Source organism: Anarhichas minor, unplaced genomic scaffold, assembly GCF_050575085.1.
Source record: "Anarhichas minor isolate MPS153535 unplaced genomic scaffold, ASM5057508v1 ptg000027l, whole genome shotgun sequence".
NCBI classification, from domain to species: domain Eukaryota; kingdom Metazoa; phylum Chordata; class Actinopteri; order Perciformes; family Anarhichadidae; genus Anarhichas; species Anarhichas minor.
This window is the reverse complement of record NW_027466473.1, coordinates 13177409-13199630: the sequence shown is the minus strand read 5'-3', so window position 1 is coordinate 13199630 and position 22222 is coordinate 13177409. Positions and strand designations below refer to the sequence as shown.

The 22222-nt window shown below is 40.2% G+C and overlaps 1 protein-coding gene across 2 annotated transcripts; it reads left to right on the top strand.

Moving 5' to 3' along the window:
• The first annotated feature begins 3706 nt into the window (after positions 1-3706).
• postna (periostin, osteoblast specific factor a) lies at positions 3707-20783 on the top strand. Of its 2 annotated transcripts, none has more exons than XM_076102347.1 (22): positions 3707-3898; positions 4552-4650; positions 8238-8302; positions 8410-8567; positions 8672-8836; positions 8951-9097; positions 9299-9440; positions 10487-10699; positions 10803-10937; positions 11176-11324; positions 11772-11908; positions 12662-12792; positions 12963-13093; positions 14224-14326; positions 14424-14491; positions 14598-14643; positions 14743-14775; positions 16382-16996; positions 17088-17114; positions 19337-19423; positions 19557-19586; positions 19891-20783. In XM_076102347.1, the coding sequence occupies exons 1-22, from the start codon at positions 3780-3782 to the stop codon at positions 19944-19946; spliced, it is 2856 nt and encodes a 951-aa protein (XP_075958462.1). In that variant the 5' UTR covers positions 3707-3779; the 3' UTR covers positions 19947-20783. The 2 variants fall into 2 exon arrangements, with proteins under 2 accessions (XP_075958462.1, XP_075958460.1); XM_076102345.1 differs by having other exon boundaries at positions 19554-19586.
• The last annotated feature ends 1439 nt before the right edge of the window (positions 20784-22222 follow it).

Below are 22222 nucleotides of genomic sequence, written 5' to 3'. Positions count from 1 at the left end.
GCAGCAAAGGTAAACCGAGCTCTGTGTGAGCATAGCAAGGATTTAGATTTTAGGATAAAGTCATCTTATCGCATCCCTACTGGTTGGAAAGTAATTATTTCCTGAAACTGATCATTTTTAACATCTCTCTCTCTCTCTCTCTCTCTCTCCCTGTCACTTACCTGACATGTGCCCTTCTTTTCAAGTTCCTTCATCAATCTCTCTCTCTACCTCTTGTCCTTTCCCGTTTATCTCTACACCGCTTAACTGCCCATCCTTATCTCACTAGAGCAATAGATGTGTTCTGTTTTAGACCCGACCCTCTGCCTTACTCTGTCTGTTTCTGCACTTTACACTGGCATACGGTGTCTGAAAGATGTGTCAAGCTCTGATCGTGCAACAATTCTCTCAATGTTTTTCTATGCAAAGCCTGGGATTGTGATTTTCATCATTCTGAAGAGGACGGAGGTACAAATAACAGTGACAGGTCATGACAAGTATTCTCGTAAAGTTGAACGTGGCCAATGAAGAATAATGGGAGGTACACAATATGAACACAGCCTATTTAAAGCAACATATTATTGATGTTTTGTCACTCCCACAGAAAATTAACTTGTTATTTTGAGAAATGTGCTTGTTTTTAACTGGTACCTTTTAGATGTCATGTTGGTTTAAATGAATGAATGTTGTTATAGAAATTAAAACATAGATCAACTCTTTATTTGGCTTTTTTCTTTTGTTCGATGCAGATTACAGACAGATGGTGACATGCTCGCTCATCTTATTAGGATTTTACTTTTGCAAAGACTATTTTATTTTATGTTGCTGCTTAGTAAGTGTTTGCAGTTTAACAATAATGATGTTTTGTAGGTTATTTGTAGTCATTCATTCTTTAAGGCTGTTCGATTCTGAAAAAAACTTGAAAAAAGTGAGGTATTCAAAAGAAATAACTCCAAAAAACATACTTGGTTTGATTCAAAAGTGTACAGCCCTATTTTCCTTGCTGTTTTCGTGGATTTAATCTGATGTCAAGGACATGTTCATGTTCTTTGATTAATCTTTCATATCTCATTTATTCTAGTAGTAGCAGATTTCAGTCATTTGCAAGGATCTTCTTTCTTACTCGCATAAGCGAAACAGACTTATTTTACTCTGTTTCTTCTTTGCAAATGAGTGTATGTGAATGGGCCGTTCAATCCAGGAAGCCAAACCATGTTTAATGACTTTTGGTACGTGGAGAAAAATCAATAGAAGGACAAGGAAGAAAGTTTCTACAAAGAATAGGAATAAGAAATCTCGGCAAAAATCTCAGGTTCCAACAACTTCACACGTGTGCACTGTTTAAACCAGAAACTGGTCCCTCTGTTCAAGAAAACTGCCCTGTGTGTTCTCCCACAAACTAGACATTTTTATTTTCTCTGAACTGATCTTTTGGCTGTTTTATTTCACTTTCCTTTTTGTACTTTAATACGTTCAAACAAGTGAGCAGGCCAATGAAAAAAATATGAAATATTCAACAGTTGATGAAACTGTGCTCTATGTGTGATCAAAAGGCTGCGTAGAAATGCCCCGGGGTTTGTGATGGACCTGCCAACTTTGAACAAGACTGTCACGGATGCAGAAACACATAATCGGGAAGCGCTTACACTAGCATATAAACATGCTCCCACAATGCTTAATAAATCTTATTCAGTGATATGAATATTGTCTAATTCTACATATTTGATAACAAATAATGATGTGTGACTTTCAATTCTGTCTAAACTGATTAGTTCTAAACCTCCAGATAAGCTATTAATTTGAACACACAAGGTTGACAGTTCAAATTAGATGTATTAATGTGAATAACTTGGAGACACACACACACACATGTGGGAAAATGAACAGGCACACTTTTTTAAACACCAAAACAAACAAAAATATGTAAAAACTTTTGTTTTTCCTGTTGTTACATAATGTTAATGGTATTTTGAAAACGTTGAGTAATTCAAGTTGCGGAGGACTCAAACATGGCTGCACTGACAAGTCCTCTCCACTTGGGGGGGATGTCATTATAGGGTCGGGGTTCCTGATCACTGCTTCCTCTCTGCCACTATCTCTCTGCAGGATCTAAGATCCAAAATAACCACCTGCAACCTGGAGAAGACTGTGGTGCAGTTTTGTGGGAAGAAACCACTGAACAGGATTTAAATTCCTCTTAAAGGTTTGTCTCAGACAATGGAAAGCTGACAGAACAGAGACAAAGGAAAGAGAGGCATTCGATTTACTTTTAACTTTAATCTAAGTTACCGTTTACCATGTGTGTGTCTGTTTATGTGTAGGGATCAAAGAGGAAAAAAGGACAGGAGATCAATAAGGTTTAAATTACTGTAAATTCCAGACTGGGCTGAATATGTGTGTTCCCAGTCTGTAAAGTTTGTCTTAGACAAACAAGAAGTTATCTCTAAAGGGAGGATGCCCTGATGGAGACAGCTCAGCTTCCTGCATGCTGCTGTCCTCCCGGGGACCAGAGGGGTCATGCCAGTTCAGCAAGAGTGAGTCAATCTTTGATGTGCTGTAGTGATTTCAATTAATCATTCAAAGAAGACAATCTTCATTTCTTCCCCCTGTTCATTACTGTTGGCCAAGGACACCTCAGGGAAAACTTTCTTATCTTTGCTCTACTGCATTATATGTATTTAATATAAGGAACTAAACATTTACTTATACCATGGTGCCCTCTGTGTGTGTGGTCACGGTTGTGGTGTAGACCACAGGATTTAGCTCTCAATTCAATGAATCAACGTCATCAAAAGTGTCCTTTCTTACATGTTTCTCAGTTTAGATGCATACTTGTTCGTGCTCACAAGTCAAGACTGTACATGACGAGTAACCTTTTCCATGATGAATTTTCCCTTTGAGGCAGTATCAGATCTGGCTTCAACACAAGAGACGGAGACAGCTGTAAAAGTTGGGACCGGGGAAGAAGCTGATAAACGATGAACATGACAGCAGGGAGGATGAAGGGGATAAAAGAGGAGCCGGAGCGCAAATGGGAGTTCAGGGGAGGAAAGGCTGAATCCACATAGTGAAGGTAATGAGGAGACTGGTATCCCAGGGGAGGGATGGTAAAAATATATTAAGGCTTCTGTCACGCAAAGTGTAAACCCATCATCTACTCAGATATATCACTACGGGTCTATGAGTTTGATTTACAGCCTCATTTCATAGCCTATTAAAAACATTTCAGTCCATTTAATTCACATATTTGGCTGCCAAATTTCAGAGGTGTGCTTTCTGCCTGTGTGTTTGAGAAATAGGATGACTTTTAATAAGTCACTGTCTGTCTTGTTTGTTTTTTTAACCGTGATGGGGATCAAAACACAATATATTCTTAAAAAACAATCAATCCACAGATGGAATCTACAACTTATAATGATTATAGAGTGTAGAACGATGTGAAGTTTGAGGTACGGGGTGTCCTCGGTGCTCTGGGATGTGATGGTGGTAATGAAATTCATGAGAAATCCGTGTGCAGCAACGTGAGGGAGGGGGAGACAATAAGCTTTGAGTTAAAGCAGGAGGGAGGATTTTGGAAGAGTGTGTGTGGGTAAGAGCAGGATGTAGTGGTATGGAAAAGACAGCGAGGGAGTAAAGAGAGAGTGGGTGGGTATGGGTGTGTGTTAGAGAGGTGGTATAAAGGCTCCCTCTCTGACTCAGACTCACATATCTCCTGCGTATTTTTTTGGGGTGTGCGGGTGTTTACAAGACAGCGTGTGTGTGTGTGTGTTTGTGCCCTTGAGGACTGATTTCTCCCCAGGATGCATCAGCTGCTCGTGGTGACCTCAGTGCTGGTGGCACTCTGCTCTCTAGGCAGTGTGGATACTTCCGCCTATGATAAGATAGTCACCCATAGTCGCATACGGGCCAGGAAAGAAGGGTAAGGAGATGGGACATGGGGAAGGGAGGGAAAGAGGGATTGAAAGTTGACCAATGCCAAACTTAAAGAACAATGCAGCAGCTTTTTATGTTTCTAATTTCGCATTTTAACTGGCAATTTTTACACCCCTGGTCAACTTGTTTGCATTTGTATGCTGAACTAATATTTGCACAGTAATTGTAGTGTCAGTAGTCAGCCACAGATACTGTATGTACCCATATGAAGAGCTATGTAAGTCAGAAATTTATATCCGTGCTGTTTTAAGGTGTTTTTTTTATCACAAAGAGCACTCGATCATGAGTAGAGAAACAGGTAGGCCATATCGATGAAATTATTGATTTAAGCCATAACGGAAAATTCAATATCGTCTGGCACATTCATTCACTCTTCTGCTGTTAATAATGTGCCCAAGTTACCATTTGAATTTGATTCTGAGTTGAAATTTTTCATTTAAGTTAAAGGAATTATCTTTCCTTGCTTTCTGAAATTGACTTATATAAAGAAGATTAGACAAAGATTTTAACGTATAAGCTGTAAAATACTTACCTGTCTCTCTCCTCTCCCCACTTCCTCCCTCAACTTCCCTTTTCAACCCCCGGTTCTCGCTTTCCTTGTCACTCCCTCATCACCTCCTCCCCTCCCTTCTCTTACAGACCCAATGTGTGCGCGCTGCAACAGGTCCAAGGGTCTAAAAAGAAGTACTTCAGCACATGTAGGAACTGGTACAAAGGCTCCATCTGTGGCAAGAAGACGTAAGTCTACCAAAACAGGGAATGGATCTAATTGCAACGTGATTTTATTAGATTCTTTTTTTTAATTATTATTATTTGCACAGAACCCAATTGACCTTACCAAAAGTGCAAACCACTCCCAGCTTTCACACATCCTTCACATATACAGGAATATTTCCACATTTTCAAACAAGTCAGATAATACATGTGGATTCCACCGCTGCGTTTACCTCTTTAATGCCCTTTCTTTGTGAACCGTAGAGGTCAGCTCTGTGTGAGTCCTGTTGTCTGGACCCTCAAGCTCTTTCCGTGTCCTTCAAGTCACCCTGACTGATACATAGCTGTCTCACTTTCTTCTCTGAGGGTCTATGATGATGATGATTGAGCTTATAAATTGCAAACATTTTAAAGATGTCTTTTTAAGGATTTTAGGGATTTCTTAAACATGAAAAGAGAAAAGACCCAAGCTGCAGCATATATCTCCCTCTATCTCTCTATTTATACAGTATTTATTTTTGTCTTGATTAAGCCCTCCCCAGCTCTCAAGTCTAGACATGCTATGTAGCCTGCGGGCCGGGGGTGCGCTCTATTGTGGGCCTTTTGATGGTGTGAACTTGACAGTGATTAGTGCCCCACTTCCCCTCTGACACGTTTCAGGTGCTCAGGAAAAATGTTGCCCATGTGCTTTTAGTGTGTGTGTGCAGTTTGGCAAAACGGGAGGATATATTGTAGCTCTAGTTTCACCAGATTCGGTGGGTACTTGATTTGTACTGTATGTGTGCATGCAAGAAGAATGTGTGTATGTGTCTTATACTGAGTTTTGAAACTCTTTATTCTGAGGCAAATTAGCCATCTTTGAGGGAGAGTTCTTTATAGTGCCAGTATAAGTGAACAGTTTTCTGTCCTACTGCAGAGGTGATGTACTGTATATGCTTCGGAATTCACAATAAACTGGGAAAAACATGATTTTTCCTGAATTACATATGTCAAATATAGAGATAGTAATTTGCCAAAATGTTGGACTAAGAGCAAAAGAGTAGAGTGCATGAATGGCTTCAGATATTTGAGCTTTTGCGGGACATGTTGATGGATTCATGTCGGTGCAATATTTTCTCATGCCATGACTTGCTGAATGAGTAGATATTACAGCAAAAAATATGCGATCATAGGAAATATAGCTGCTTATGTGTTGATGGAGTGTAAGGCTCGGCTGGAGTTGTACACACACATAAACCTAAGCGAAGCCAGCAGAATTGTGCTTCTCATTCTCCCTCTGTCTGTGGTCACAGTGAGGACATTGTTCAGGAGCAGTGGAGGAAATCCCCCCAGCTGTGATTATGTCTCAGCGGGATTTGGTGTTGATGAGAGATTAGGAAAGATAGTATGGCTATTTGGATGTTCAAATGTACATTGGAAGCTGGTGTGCTAATAAGGTCCTGTTTAAACAAGTCGTGAGGGTGCAGCAGTTGACGCAGTACTTGGCCTGATTCTCTTAGAAACCACTATCGCAAAGAACTAATTACGCTGGTATGAATTTAACATGCTTTTTGTTTTTTCTAATTCTCAATAGAAGTAAAATTATACCATGGGGATTTTTTTATGCCTTCATTCACACAAAGAACTGTTGAGGTGCATTGCCGGAGGCTCAGGCGGTAGCGATGTTCTTCAAAGTAATGCGCTGTAGGTGGCAACACGACATGCAGGGAGTAGAGGACAAGGGCTTAATTTGTGGTTAAATCATAATAGTGTGAGTGAAATGGTAAAGCCCATTCCCATGTATAGAAATGGAAAATGTTGGCAAGTATTCAGGAAGTCACTGGCACTGCAGAAAGAAATGTCCCTTGATGAGGACACAAGAGACACTGTTGATTGTTAATTACATCACAGGAAAAGAACTGTAATGATTTTATCTGATGCCAAACAACCCCACCTAGTGTTTCTGTGTGAGTGCACTGTGTGTATGTGTGTTAGTGTGTGTATTCATGCCCTGTGTTTCCACAACTGCTCATCTGGAAGCCACATCAAACTAGTTCATGCAGTGATACTGCCAAAAGCCTAGTTTGCAGTGTGCTGGCTAGTTTTGTCTCAATATTGCATCCATTATCCTGTCAGAGCACAGTCGGGGCGCAATGACTTCATAGCTTTCTGACAGCCAGCTGTACATGTATATTTACATATTTTACACTATAACAATTAGGGTCAACGCAGAAAATGATTGCTATACATGCGGCATGGCCGTGTGCAGAAAGAATCACCATTCAGTATCATTGCACACAGCATAAACACACAAATGCTGATTCAAGTGGATTAAAGATGTTTGCCAAGACATTTGAGTCATTTAAGGGACTTGAAGGGAAAAAGTGTGGGATGCTGTGAGTGTGTGTGTGTGTGTGTGTGTGTGTGTGTGTGTGTGTGTGTGTGATAGTGTTTGAAGTGGCTATGAAGGGCGTATTTTTCTCTTGCATAATATATCACTTCTGTTCAATTTCTGAAAGGAAAGTAAACAGTTTCTTGTTTTGGACACTGTAGAGAAAGCAGAGAGTTCATATAGAAAGTGATGTCATGGGAAAACAGAAAGCAGGAAACTCTGCCCCAAACCTCACTAAGCAAACCTCTTTAGCAAACACACAAAAAGCTCCTACTGGAACTCATGAAGTTATTAGGGTTAAACCTCAATTAAACTTATTCCAGCATTCAGGAACTCCATGGCTGTTTGTCTGGTGGATCATTGTTGAGCATCCAATGTTGACTCACTGCTAGTCTTGTTTCTTGCAAGATCTGGGATCAATCCAAATCAAATATTTAATTACCGTCCACGGTTCATTTTCATTAAAACTCTACTTATTCTACTCCATTAAACCTGAATTTTACAGAATACTCAGTTGTGGCACACACTGTCAGTCTTCTCACACCTCATTCATAACATTGCAATGAAATGCAGTTTGATTTCCTGTAAACCATACGACTGCTTGAATAGTCAGACTGCTTGAATAGTCAGCTGCACAGCTCCTTTTAGTGTTAGGAGGTCCGCTCAGCTTCCTGCTAAGAAGTTTCTACTTTTTGGAGCTCTGTTTTCACAAAGTTCAGAAGCTGCTTCTTCCGCCCAAAAGCCTCAACCTATCGCTTGTTCACGAGAAGTTGACTGTATATCTGTATTTTCTTGGAGACTTCCTTGTGAGTTAGATTAATGGCCAACAGAAAGAGCAGCTGAGGGGCACCAGACACCCCTGTCTGGTTTTCATGTTGGCATCCCCATCTCCATTTGGGGATGTTTTTATTATTGAGTCCATTCCAGCTGTTCTCTGTGATTGGCCTGCTGAGAGTTGTGCACACTCTGCCTGGTTAATGGACCATTTTGATGTTAATGGTGTTTTTCTTGTCTTTTCTCCTTGACTTACTTGCTTTTTTGGATGTTTTCTTACACTGTCACTTTTTTCTGCTTTGACTTTTAAATGTGCTTTGCCCAATTATGGATTTTGTATTTGGTGAGTAAGATCCTGTCTCTGTGCAGCCTTTCTCTGTGTATGAATATCATTAATTTATGTTTATCAAGATTAGTTAATCTATTGTATCACAAGTCTAACATATTTGTGTTTTTCTTTTGGAAGCCTGGTCCTATATGAATGCTGTCCTGGGTACATCAAGCTGGAGGGTATGAGAGGATGCCCTGCAGGTAAGTGGCTCTCACCACAGCCCCTTTTCTGTCTTCTTTTCTGGTAAATTCTAAATGTGTATTCACTCGTACTATAGACTAGTCTGAATTCCTCTGCTTCCCCCCAGTGGCTCCCATTGACCATGTCTATGGAACGCTGGGGCTCGTAAAGGCTACGACCACACAGCAATACTCTGACATGTCCAAGCTGAGAGAGGAAATTGAAGGCAAAGGCTCCTTTACCATGTTTGCACCTAGCAATGGAGCCTGGGATCTGATAGAATCTGTGAGTGGACTGAAGGTTTCAAACTTTTCTAAGGGAATACAAATAAATGCAATATACTACTATATTACTCAAACTTGCTGCCCTTAATGTTGTGATTTCCTTAGGATGTACGGTCTGCACTGGTGAGCAACGTGAACATTGAGCTGTACAACGCTCTTCACTTCCACATGGTGAACCGCAGGATTTTCACCAAAGACATGAAGAACGACATGACTTTCACTTCCATGTACAATGACCTGGGGCTCTACATCAACCACTACTCAAATGGGGTCAGTTTGTTGAAATGCACAACATTGCATGAGCACATGATTGAATTATGTCTATAAAGGACTTCTGACCGTAATGATGGTCTTGGCTTAATATAACATGTCCTCTTCATGAAGATTGTTACAGTGAACTGTGCCAGGATCATCCATGGTAATCAGGTGTCCACAAATGGTGTGGTGCATGTCATTGATCGGGTCATCAGCGGTGTTGGCAACAACATCAAGGAAGTCCTGGATGTCACCGATGAGCTCTCCACCTTCAGAGTATGTAATACAAAAAGCACTCTAAGCTTGAAATGGGCTACAAAACCAATGTTACATTTGAATGTGCAGGAAGTAGAATGTGTGTAAAATTATAATGTTGATTTAAAATAGTATAAATCAGAAACTCTGATGTATGTTCGAACCAGTTTCGTTTATCTCAGAATGACAAAATGTGAGACACACTGTCTTCTTGTTTCCCAGGATTCAGTATTGGCTTCTGGTATGATGGACAAGCTGGACCAGCCTGGCCACTATACTCTGTTTGCTCCCACTGATGAAGCCTTTGACAAATTGAGCCCAGGCTACCTGGAGCGTATCATGGGAGACAAGGCTGTAATTGCAGGTACATTGTACATGGGACACACTAATGATGACATAAACTGCTAACATACCATGTTTGGTTGATTTTAATGTGCAACATGTTTGAACACTTAGATATTTCTGCTGTAGCTTAAGCTGGCTGACCAGTCAGTTCACCACTTTGCTCCAGACTAAAATATCTCAACATCAACCAGATAGATTGACACAAAATGCTGTACATTCATTCCAGATAATGTAGCCTAATGAGTTGGGGATCTCCTAAGTGCCAACGAGAGGTTTGGTTTAGTGAAATATCTTCCATGCCATGACATTTGGTGCAGTATGTCCTCCACTGGATGAATATTTAATGCTTAATGCATGCTGAGAGGTTAATGTCAAAACTACTGAAACCATCTTCTAAACCATTTCTGCAAATTCCTCCCAAAAGCATATCAAAACTTAGTTGGGCTACCCACCAGAGTAAAGAGTAGACACACACACACAAAAAAAGCAAACCACACAATGAAAGCAGGAAATTCATGTCTCCACAGTTGCAGCTTATCACTGGCGTGCCAGGAACGTCTATTAGCATGAAGCCAGTGTGCGGTGTCCTCAGGGGACACTATATAACCTCAGATAAATTCACAGACACTTGGCAAACAGGCTTTACTGACCAATCATAGAAGAACAGCCTCCAAAGTAAAGATGGTATTGAGCCTTGTGTCTTGGTCTAAAAAGGAAGTAAAGAGTGAGTTGGCCTGCAGTTCGACACCAATTGCATTTGAAGTTGTGTGGGTTTGGAATGGTTTTTCATGTTGTAATTGCTTTGCTTTTGCAGGCCAGGCATTGTTAAATTTGACAGTTGGACTCAGTCGGAGGTGTAATCCCATATCTAAATGTTAACAGACTATTTCTACAAGAGCTGAAAGAATGTGTCTGTGTCAGTGTGGATGTAACAATCACAACTGTAAACCTCGGATTGCACAACCAGATCACAAAAATAACTACAGGAAACCCACAACGTGTTTAAAACATCAGCAACTTTTTCTGTTTAACACTATCTTTCTCTCTTACACTCCGACCCACCAGCCCTGGTGAACTACCACCTGTTGAACAGTGTCCAGTGTTCAGAAGGAATCATGGCAGGGTCAGTGTATGAGACCGCAGAGGGCAGCACCATAGAGATCGGCTGTGATGGCGACAGTTTGACAGTCAATGGAATCAAGATGGTGCTGAAGAAGGACGTTGTCACCACCAATGGCGTCGTCCACTTAATCGACCAGGTGCTCATCCCTGACTCAGGTAAAACACATCTTAAATATTCTCCCTCAGCAAATATTGATATCTGTACAAACCATTTGGCTAAATTGTTTCTCTGTGATCACAAACATGTGATTCATATCAGCCAAGGAAGGGATGGAGCTGATGGGGGCATCCCAGAGCACTTTTAGCGACATGTTGTCTGAATTGGGCTTATCAGCTGCCATGGGTCCGAAGACAGAGTATACCCTCCTTGCTCCTGTCAACGCTGCCTTCACAAGTGAGTTGATCTCCAAACAAGTTCTTGTTGGTGCACACAGTGATTTAAAGGATTGATCTTGAGGAAGGATGTGACAGAAGAGTAATATGTTGTCTTTCACAGATCAAAAATATACTCACTCATTTTAAACCTTTCACTAGAACTTTTTAAGGCATCCAGAGGAAGAAATGTTTAGTAAGGACTTACATGTAACATTACCCGAGTCATTTTAAATCTGTAACTTTTCTCTGTCTGTCAGCTGAGGTGATGTCAACAGAGCAGAGCCGGCTGAAATTAATTTTGGAAAACCACATCTTGAAGCTGAAAGTTACACTGAGTGAGCTCTACAATGGACAGATGCTGGAAACACTGGCTGGCAAACTTCTCAGAGTCTTCATTTACCGCACTGTGAGAACTGTGTGTGTGTGTGTGCATGTGTGTGTGTATTGTTGTATTAGGAAGTCAAACAGAGTCGGAAAGGAACAGGAAATTAAGAGAAAAAAAGAAGTTATGGAAAGATAATGGAGAGGATCGGCTTCCATATTGCAAATCTGAAAGAAATGACTGGGCCCCTTACCAAGTGTTAACATGATCTGGCAATCTTTTAATTGAAAGCAAATGCAATAAAACAGGTAATTAGTCCAGCTCTTGGCAGATGAAGTGTGTTTCTGCTCTGGTGGTTCATATATTAGGAACAGCTGGGTTTGATTTCCTCACAGAAACTTTTGTATTCTTCTTTTTTTATTGATTGCAATCAAACAGGACAGTGTGGCATTAAGCTAAATAGTTACCATATTTGTACAGTGACTTTTAGGCCTGTTACCCTGCTCTCTGAATGTTCTTCTCCTTTGTTAGGCTGTGTGCATAGAAAACTCATGTATGGTGCGTGGCAGTAAAGAGGGAAGCAACAGTGCCCTCCATGTTATGAGGACTCTCATCAAACCGCCCGAGAAAACAACCTACGAGCTCCTGATCGCTGACAAACGGTTTAAGTAAGAACTTATTTTACGGATTGTTTTGCTGTACTTGTTCTGAACGTAATTGTTTATTTGTTGTTGTTTATATATACTGTATATATATATATATATATATATATATATATATATATATATATATATATATATATACATATATATTCTTTCCTGACAGTACATTTTGCAACCGTGAGTTGCAATGCCTCACCATCCACATTTCACATTTTCTGGCTCTGCGACAGATATTGGCACCAGTAGAGGTTGACGATGAAGCAGATGTAGAAGCAGATGCGTGAATGGGACCACACAAGTATCACTTAAATTCAAAACCGAACTCAATCATGTTACATTTCCAAAACCATAATCCTCCTGTCTAAAATTAACAACACCCTGAAGGTTTTTGGCTCAAACGCGACATAACACCTGGTCTCTTCCGAGCTTAGGACTAATTGTTCCATTATAGCCATAGCTGTTCTTTTCCTTGCGGAGAAAGTTGATGTCCTGAGTTTGTTCAGTCTGAAACACATCGTGATGTTAAACTGAAATTGACAGAACTGGCACAAAATGTGTTTATGTTGTTGCTGCCTTTTTGGATTGTGAAACATCAACGTCATTATCATTTCCATGAACCCAAAAGACTACAAATTTAACCTGCGCATGCTCTTAAATGGAGGCTTCATTTCATTCCGGCAGTACTGTTCTGTATGGTCATTGTGTGAATTAACTTTCCTCTTTCTATTTTTTTTATTTTTTTTTTTTTTACAAATGTAGGATTTTTCTGTCACTGATGGAGACAGCAGGTCTGACTGATCTGCTGAAGCAGGAAGGCTCCTACACCATCTTTGCGCCAACCGACGATGCCTTTGCTAATCTCAATCGAGAGGACTTTGCTCTACTCAAAAGTGCGTACTCTACTGATATGAGCACACATCCAAATCCTGTCATGTATCTCTCTCTTTGCTAGTTTGTACTGATTTAAAGTTGCACGATGCAGGGATGAGGGGAGAAAATAATGAATAATGCTATTGCTCTCAGTATGTAAATCATGTTTGCCTTTTGCTGTCATTGACAGGTGATCTGAATGCTCTGAGGATCATTCTGCTGTACCACTTCAGTAATGGCATCTTCATCAATGGAGGATTAGAGGGAGGAGTTACCAATCTGCTCAAAACCCTCCAGGGCAATAACCTGCAAGTTCTGTCTGTATGTACAATCCATCACTTCAGTGTGTATTTGTGTCCTGAGAGTCAAAGAGACACAACTGGTTTCCTGAATCTGTCATTCAACAATCAAACAGGGATAAATCATTGGTAGGTTGCATCAGCACAATACATTCAACACATGAAGAGTGTTGTGTTTTGAGTAAGATGTGTAACCATGATTATACCCCACAAACTAGTAGCTAGCTTTCAATGCCTGCCCAGGTTTGATTACAAAAAGGAACTCTGGGAAATGTAGTAAATTGTCAATTGAAGAAAAAGCTGATTTTTTTCCTTTAACAACATATTTTGTATTATGGTATTAAGTTTTAAATTACCACACATGTTTCGTTTTCTCAAAGCCTCCATTGTGAAGCTCAAACTAATTTTCCCCCACATTCTCATTAAAACAAAAGCATCAAAGAGCCAGTGCTAATCTATTACTTCAAAGCTGAATATCGCTGGAGAAAGGCCAGAAGTAATAAAACCTGGCTTTCTGTCGTTTCCATCAACGCCCACTCTCGGTATTCACCCACCACTCCCCACCTCCCAATCTAATGTCCTCCACCGGCCATTATTCTATGTCTGCCTTACTCCTGCTCTTCAGTCTTCAAGTCATTTAATTTCACCCATTACCTCAATTTAGCTTTCCCTCTTTCTCCTATCTCGCTGATCAGGTTATCAGCCAAGGACTTCCTTAATGGACCCAGGAAAGCTTGTTTGAGATAATTCCCCATCGGGACGGGGATTCATTTAAACATGTGGTTAGGCTTTTAAACACTACTGATCTGGCTGAAATTGGTGGGTGAGAGAGAGCCAGAGGAGCCAAAGGAGAAGGGAAACATATCCCTTACTGACTCAACATGTCCACCTTCAGTAACCTCTACCTTAAATTGCAAAAAAATAGGTATGCTCAGATCTCACTCCCGACAGTGCAGCACACTGCCTGGGATTCCTATTAAGTCTCACCTGATATTTAAACCTCTCATGTTAAACCATTTCATAAAATGATACATCTTTAAGTCTGGTAATGTTTTTATGCGGTAGCTGACGTAGCTCTCAAAATAATAATGTGTTCATTGATACCCTTGAAAATAGATAGTGCATATAGTGTTTTTTTTCTGTTTTTGACAGGTAAACAACTCTATTCATGTCAATTCTGTGGATGTGCCAGACAGTGACCTGATGGCAACCAATGGTGTGATCCATGTGGTGAAGAATGTTCTCTATCCTGCCGGTGAGAACACCAGACCATTATTATGCAATCATGCAATGTGCACACTGTGCTGGGATGGATTATGTTATGCTATTTTGATGATGTATATTACTTACAGCTCTTCCCGTGGGCCGCCAGGACTTCCTGGTCCTCCTGAGGAAGCTCATTAAGTACATCCAGATAAAGGTAGATAGAAGATAGAATACACCGTTTGGATATGGATAGATCAATGCAAATCTTTCTATTATTTTGTGAGTCTTGTGCATTTCATTCTATGCTTTTTGTTCTTCAGTTTGTTTCGGGATTTTCTTATGATGAGATTCCACTCACGTTCATCAGTAAGTCTCTTTCGCACTCATGACATATCATATGAATATGAATACTCATGAATATAAATGCATTTGTAACAACTTAAATCTACTTGTGCTACTTCACAGGGAGGATCATCACAACTACACATGTTGAAACAGGTAAGACCCCTATTACTAGCTACATGATTAAAAGACAAGTTTTGAATCTGTCACGATCATACAATAGCCTATATTTATCATTAGTGATGATTATAAAAGGCATCACTGCCTATGAAACAAATGTATGTCCTTTGTTCAAAAATGTGCATCTGTTCTTTGGACCAACTGTGGCTAAGTGGAGAGCGGGGTCGTCCTTCAATCAGAGGAGCGGCGGTTTGATCCCCGGCTCCGCTAGTCGCATGTCGATGTGTGAGCAAGACACTTAACCCCAAAATTGCTCCCGTGCCTATGGTGTGTGTGAATGAGTTAGTCTGATAGGCAGGTGGCACTTAGCCCCTGCCTATCAGTGTGTGAATGGGTGAATAAGTGATGATGACAAGTAGTGTGAAAGCGCTTTGAGTGGTCGGAAAGACTAGAAAAGCGCTATACAAGTACAGTCCATTTACCATTCTTCAGTTGAAATCCAATCTGAAGCTAAAAGCATGTTACTTGCATGTCATCGCTCCATTCAGGCCTCTTCCATAGTTGGAAGAGGCCTCACTCTCACTATTGCACAAATCCACTTGGACCTCTTGGTATATTTAATCAGCTCCTTTTGGGATGAGGTAATTAGGCTGTCAAAGCATAACAGAGTCAAAGACCATAGAGGACTCTTGGATGATGCTCATTCAGTGGTGCATAGTCCAGTGCACATTCACACAGATGGGAGACTTCATATATTGGGTAACATAGGAGAGATGAATTCCAATTTTTTCAAAGGTAATTAGGCACATGACATGACTATAGAGCTGAAGGTTTGGACCTCAGGGGCTTTTCAGAATGCTAAAAGAGTGATTCATCTTTGTAAAGCAAACAAACTATTCATCATATTATTATACTGTATATTAAGAGGTTTGAATTAAAATGGCACAGATTCCAAAACGTTTTAGTTTTGGTCTACAGAACTTTGAAAATAATAAAACCTGTTTATGAATGATCAACTGCACAAATGGCAGTAAAACCATGCATCATACTCATTCACACTTGTTATACACACACACACACACACACACACACACACACACACACACACACACATAAATCTGTAAGCTTTCATCTCTTTATAACTCAAATAAATAGTGTCACATTAAAAGATCATCGCTCAGAATCAGAAAATATAAAAAGAAGTGAAAAAAGAACAAGTTTCTGTTGAAGCTGATTCAAAAGAGGAGTTAAAGGGTTTTACAGAGATATCTGGCTCCAGATGGGAATTCATTGATTTGAGAAAAATGTGTGATTACGTAACACGTCACACTTTTTTCCTTTTGCATTATCAGTAGATACTGATTCTTTAAATACCCAAACTTGTAAATGTATACAATTTAAACATATGTGATTTTTCAAACACAACAGATTAGACAATTAAATCTGTCCATTGGGAGCGGCTCACCGGACCATGGAGTATAAGAGCAGCGGTTATTAAAATGCAACCTAATATCCTACACACATTAGCCTCTATCTGTTCTGCATGCTTTGATGACTTGGCATACTGATAGAGCGTGTTCAAAGGATAATCTTTCTTCCTTCTTAATTAAAGTATACTCATGTGACCGCTCCCTCTCTACAGTCCCTGATGCAACAAAGGTGACCAGAGTGATTGAAGGAGAGCCTACCTTCACCAAGGTTACAAGAGTCATCGAGACAGAGCCAACAGACACTCAGGTGGTCATCGAGGGGAAGCCAGTGATCACCAAAGTAACCAGGGTCAATGAGGGAGAGTCTTCCCTCACACACGTAACCAGAGTCATTGAGGGAGAGCCTTCCCTCACACACGTAACCAGAGTCATTGAGGGAGAGCCTTCCATCACACACGTAACCAGAGTCATTGAGGGAGAGCCTTCCATCACACACGTAACCAGAGTCAATGAGGGAGAGCCTTCCATCACACACGTAACCAGAGTCAATGAGGGAGAGCCTTCCATCACACACGTAACCAGAGTCAATGAGGGAGAGCCTTCCATCACACACGTAACCAGAGTCAATGAGGGAGAGCCTTCCATCACACACGTAACCAGAGTCAATGAGGGAGAGCCTTCCCTCACACACTTAACCAGAGTCAATGAAGGAGAGCCTTCCATCACACACGTAACCAGAGTCATTGAGGGAGAGTCTTCCATCACACACTTAACCAGAGTCATTGAGGGAGAGCCTTCCATTACCAAGGTTACAAGAGTTATCAAAGGTAAGTTCCTGAAGGTTGGATGATCAAATTTGGTCTTCACAAAGGTTTTGACATAGATGTGATGACACAACATGATTTATTTATACCACAGGTGGAAATCTTGATACGGATGAAAAAGGTCAGTTTCTCTTAACATGTTCACTCCTTTGAAGAGCTAAAACAGTCTAGATTGAAGAACTTTCATGCATCTTCTAACAGCTCTTTTAACAAATACATCTGCGGTTCTCTTGATCGCAGTTAACTGAGCATCATCATCTAATGATCAATCAGACACATCATTTTCATGGTATGCACCATTTTAGCCTTTTAGGCAGAATGAGTAGGATTTTCCTCAAAAAAAGAAAAGCAATGTAAAAAAATAAAAATAATCTCAATCTTCACTTATGACTCACTAAAAGAGTGTTTGGCAGAGGCAGAAGCGCCCTAATATTGCTTATAGGCACTGTGGCCACGGACATTTTGATAGCTCTTGACCGCCTTTCCAATATGTTTCCGACACGTGTGATCCAAACAGTTCCGTTAACTCCAGAAAGTACAAGTCATTAAGTTGGTCGAGCTGGAGTAGTTATGTTTCCTCCTGGCTGCTGTGATGTTGGGGGGAGAAACACAACATTTCTGTAATAGTATTTTGCAATGGACAGCGAGACATATTTTAAACAGAGAACACTCTGTTACACATTATGTTCCTTAGGATTGCACATTACGACAAGCTTTGGCCAGCCACCATTCAAAACATCACAAGTTCCTTCTGGTTTATGTTTATGTAGGCTCAGTAATGATGCTATAGAGGAAGGAGGTTGATTTGACAGTCCATTTTCTGGTTAGGCTCAACATATAGATGAAGCCAAGTTCTTCCACTGCCCATGGTGCACCATGATTTGGGTGTCTGTCCATCTCACCACTTATCCATCTGATTTCATCTCTCCGTCACTGTTCTTGTCTCTCAGGCAAGAAAACCATCCTGTCTCCCATTCTCTGTCTAGTACAGCTGTGATGTGTATGTGTGAGCATCAGTGTGCAAATTGAAATGTGCCATGTTAAAACTGTTTCTCACCAGTGCGATAAGAAAATGCGGTGCGGGAATATGAAAAATTTGCACATGACAATTTTGCACCTCGGTTCCGTTGCAAATTATCTGCATTGCCGTATTTCATTTCGTCAATGAGTCCCAATGAGTTTTTTTCCTAAATATTGCCAACAAAAATCCATCCGGTCAGAGAATGTCTAAGCCGCAAACCACATAATACATTAACTATTTGGACCCCAAATTTGATGCTAACACTTAAGTTAACTGTTGTTGCTAGCCCCGTTCCGTGACCAACATATAACGTTAGCATGTGCAGCCACATTACCAAATTAATCGTATCCAAGCTGCTCGGTGATCTCAAGCCATATATTGTCCTCAATTTGGTTGTTGAGGTAGTTTTTGCGGTGTTTGTCGTACATTATTGGGTGTTGAGAGAGGGACTGCCCATTATTCCGAAGGCACATTATTCCGAGACACCAGCAGTCTGAAAAATGTCCCATCAGAGTAAGCGCCCATTTGTCCGACAGTTCGTTGCCCCGAAAACGAACTCCGATCATTCAGAAAGTCCATTGCTCCAAAAATACACACTCTCCTTGCAACAAATAGAAACACATGGCTAATTATTATACAGAATGACGGTGATATTTTCAATGACATCAGTTTGAACAAAGGATGTTACTGGTCACTGTTGAAATCGAGGTCCGTCTGAATATTTTTTGCCACGCACGAATATTCCGCAGAGGTGTGCAAGCATTCATAAGAACAATCATTTATATAAAATGATGTGCAAATTTTACCAATGAAAATCTGTACTTGGTATGAAATGGCTTTTATGGTACCCAAACCAGACCTTGAAGCCAATAGCAGGTGTGGGTGCAGGTGAGCTTTAAGCTGTTTTCACCTAAAACTGCTTCACACGTGTCATGCAGCTTAGTTTGTGGGCTAAGAATGTGTGTATGTGTTCATAAATACTGCACAAATATGCTTGACTTTGTGTTGGCGGTGGCGGAGGAGGTGTTTTGTGGGGTGTATGTACCTGTCAGTCTGTCGTTGCTAAGCCGTTTCATGACTTTCGACACCCTTCTCCGCTGCTGGTCTGAACTCTTTATACCAAACAGGTTTCTTTCAAATGGTTCTCCTTTCCTCCTTGAAATAATCATATTATCAATCTGCATTCAGTCAGGACTAGTGGTTGCTTCAAGGTGGAAAAGAGAACGAGATGTATTTTTTTGAATTGATCTAACTCCATACTTGATTTCATATGTTAAATTGTTCAGTATTTTGTGATCTAATGGTTCTGTTATGAACGTCAGGCCCGGACTTCTCTAAGATCACCACCATCCACGGCAACCCAAATCTGATCAAGGAGGAATCGGAGAGAATTACCAAACTCATTCAAGGTAAATACTCATAACTGTATCTGATCTGCTCAGATTTTGAATTTCACTTGCATGTGTGTGTGTGTGTGTGTGTGTGTGTGTGTGTGTCTCAACGCAGTGATTGACTGTTTTGTCTCTTTGTTTCCCAAAGGAGGTGGATTCGCCCATGCCAGGAAACCTCCAGGTGAGAGCATAGTTAGTTGATGACACATTTATCAACACCAATCTTGGATCAGACTAAAAAGAGTTTGCCAAAAACCACATAATCACTGCTGGAAAATATGCACAGCAAAAGTCAACTCTTTAACCACAAATTATCATTGTTAGATTTTACTTTCACTCTTTTCACTTTTATATTTTCCAGTACCTTTGAGTCCTTCCACCTAGTCACATGTCTCATATCTTTCCACCTTGACATGTTTTATTTTGTCCTTGTCTTTATTTGCACCTCTAATTTCCTCCATTAACTCTTAACTCCTCTTTCACAGCTGGAATGAGAAGGAAGAGAATAAAGGTCAGGCGTCACCCTAAGCCAAGGGCGTGAATCCAACAGAGAGAAAACACCTTCGGGCTCACCGCAGAGACTGACCGCATCTCCAGTGCTCCTGGTTGAGTGCTTGAAAAACTGTGGACCAATAGGGAGAGATCTAATCAATCTAGCTATTTCTTTGTCCAAACCACCAGTAAGAATGATTGTTTATTATTCCATCTGGACCATACTGTGTGTGTGATAGGCATGATGTGTAATAGCAGTTATTACCTTGTAAGTCATGTAAGTGTGCACGGGAAATATGGACTTTTGCCGCGGGGTAGATGGTGTGTAAGGTGAGATATTTTCTACCACTGAGACATTGTGTTTAAAGTTTTTTTTTTTATCATTTCACTTTGCAAACGGATGGCTTGGGAAGATTTTTGTTTGCTTTTTATGGTGCAAGCATTCTGTACAATGAATGCCTTTTTATGAATATGACAAATGCAACAGTGCTACCATTAGATGCTGTTCTGAACCTCTGTAAATTATCATATGGTGACAATTAAATTTGATACAGTTTTCAATAATTCTTTCAAGCTTCCATGACTGTTTCTGCTCCACAAAATCAATATGTTTCATGCTGTTGAATGTGAGCCTGACCTCAGTATGTCCCTGTACAAAACTAGGCTCAGGCTGTTCTCGTACACTGTTCGTAACTATACCTACGAAAAATAATGCACTGCAATTGTTTCATAGCCCACATAATACATTTTTATGTAATTCACATAAGCGTGATCTAGGATAGGTGACGTAGTATAAAGAGCGACAAAGTATAAGGAGGAGGTCTGGGTGGATGGGAGGGTCTAAAAACACCTTTTATCTTTTACCAAGGAAGCCGCTGTTTGTGTCTGGTGTGAAACCCAGAAGTCAACGTTGACTTATTTGTCACATGACTTTCATACTTCAGTAACTCCACTTCTGTAGTTATTTTAACCCATACCACAGCCTTTTCCTTAACCTAACCAAGTAGTTAGTTGCTGGATATACGTAGGAAAATGCACAAAAAGGCAAGAAATAACGTGAAGATATCATACGACCCATTATATGAGGATATGTTGCCATGCTTCACAATCCTTTTTTTGTTTTTACCTCAAGGAAAAAGTGCTAAATAAAATTTGCATAGTGACTTCAGAATACTAATATGTGTTTCATTAATCTTATCTTTCTATTGTTGTAGCTAAAAGTGCTATGGAACCAAAAAATGTTGTAAAAATATGTAAAAATGTAATATAGAACAACATCAGTGTCTAACAGTGAGATATTAGTTTATCTCAAATCTGTGTATCAACGTCATCATGTTTTAACCCCTCGTGGGGCTTTTGCCATTTCAAAACTACATTCTCAATTACATTCATTGGCTTTGGACCACTTATGTTCACATGGCTCATCTACCACATGAATCTTACGAACTTCACCCCAAAAAAAAAATGTGTTCAAAGGATTCCCTTAAAAGCTATTTCATACGGATTTGTCTTTTTCATCTCCTGAACAAAAGGTATCTGCATGGTGAGAATATGTTCATAAACATTGTACACAACAACAGGCCAGAATTTAAGAACAACATAACAGTTACACAATGCATCTCATGTGTGACTCATATTATCCTGCAGTTTATCATAACATATGAAAAAAACTAACATGGGACTGTCCATGTAGCTCTGTTGCAAGATCATTAAAATGATTCATGGTAGCTCTTCCAGGTCAGCAGCAGCAGCCGAGGGGAGTTAACTGCAGCCGAGGGGAGTTGAAGTTTGCACGAGGACTGCCGGCTTAACGTCAGAGTGCTGATAAAAAGGTGATGAAAAGAGGTTATGATAGGACGTCAGCTTACTAGGTGTGCACATGAAGCACATGGGTACAGAAGCTTGGAGTCTTTGCATTATTTTCCATTGAAACAGTCAACACAAAGATTATTAACTACTCAAGTTTATTATTTTGTTCGCCTCATCTAGTTCTTTGTTTATCCATTGCCCTCTTAAAAATGCTCCATTAAATCTCCAAAGTGACTCTTGTTTACTGTGAGTCATTGTTTTATTGGTGGTTGTAGTCATTGTAGATGTGTAGAAGAATCAGTATAACAGTCAGAAAAGAACTATGTCTCTCATGTTTAAAGGTACTAGATACAGTGCATTCAGAAAGTAATGACACAGCGAAAACAGGATTTAAGATTGTTTTGCTAATTCATTAAAAGACAAACAAAATGGAAATATCACATAAATGTAGTATTGAAACCCTTTGTTGTGGCACTGGAAATGTACCTCAGGTGCCTCCAATTTTGCTTGGTCATC

Coding starts and splice junctions, on each gene's coding strand:
- postna (XM_076102345.1), top strand. CDS start 3,780: ATGCATCAGCTGCTCGTGGTGACCTCAGTGCTGGTGGCACTCTGCTCT. Junction 9,441..10,486: donor AGACAAGGCTGTAATTGCAG/GTACATTGTACA, acceptor CCGACCCACCAG/CCCTGGTGAACTACCACCTG. Junction 11,325..11,771: donor GAGTCTTCATTTACCGCACT/GTGAGAACTGTG, acceptor CTCCTTTGTTAG/GCTGTGTGCATAGAAAACTC.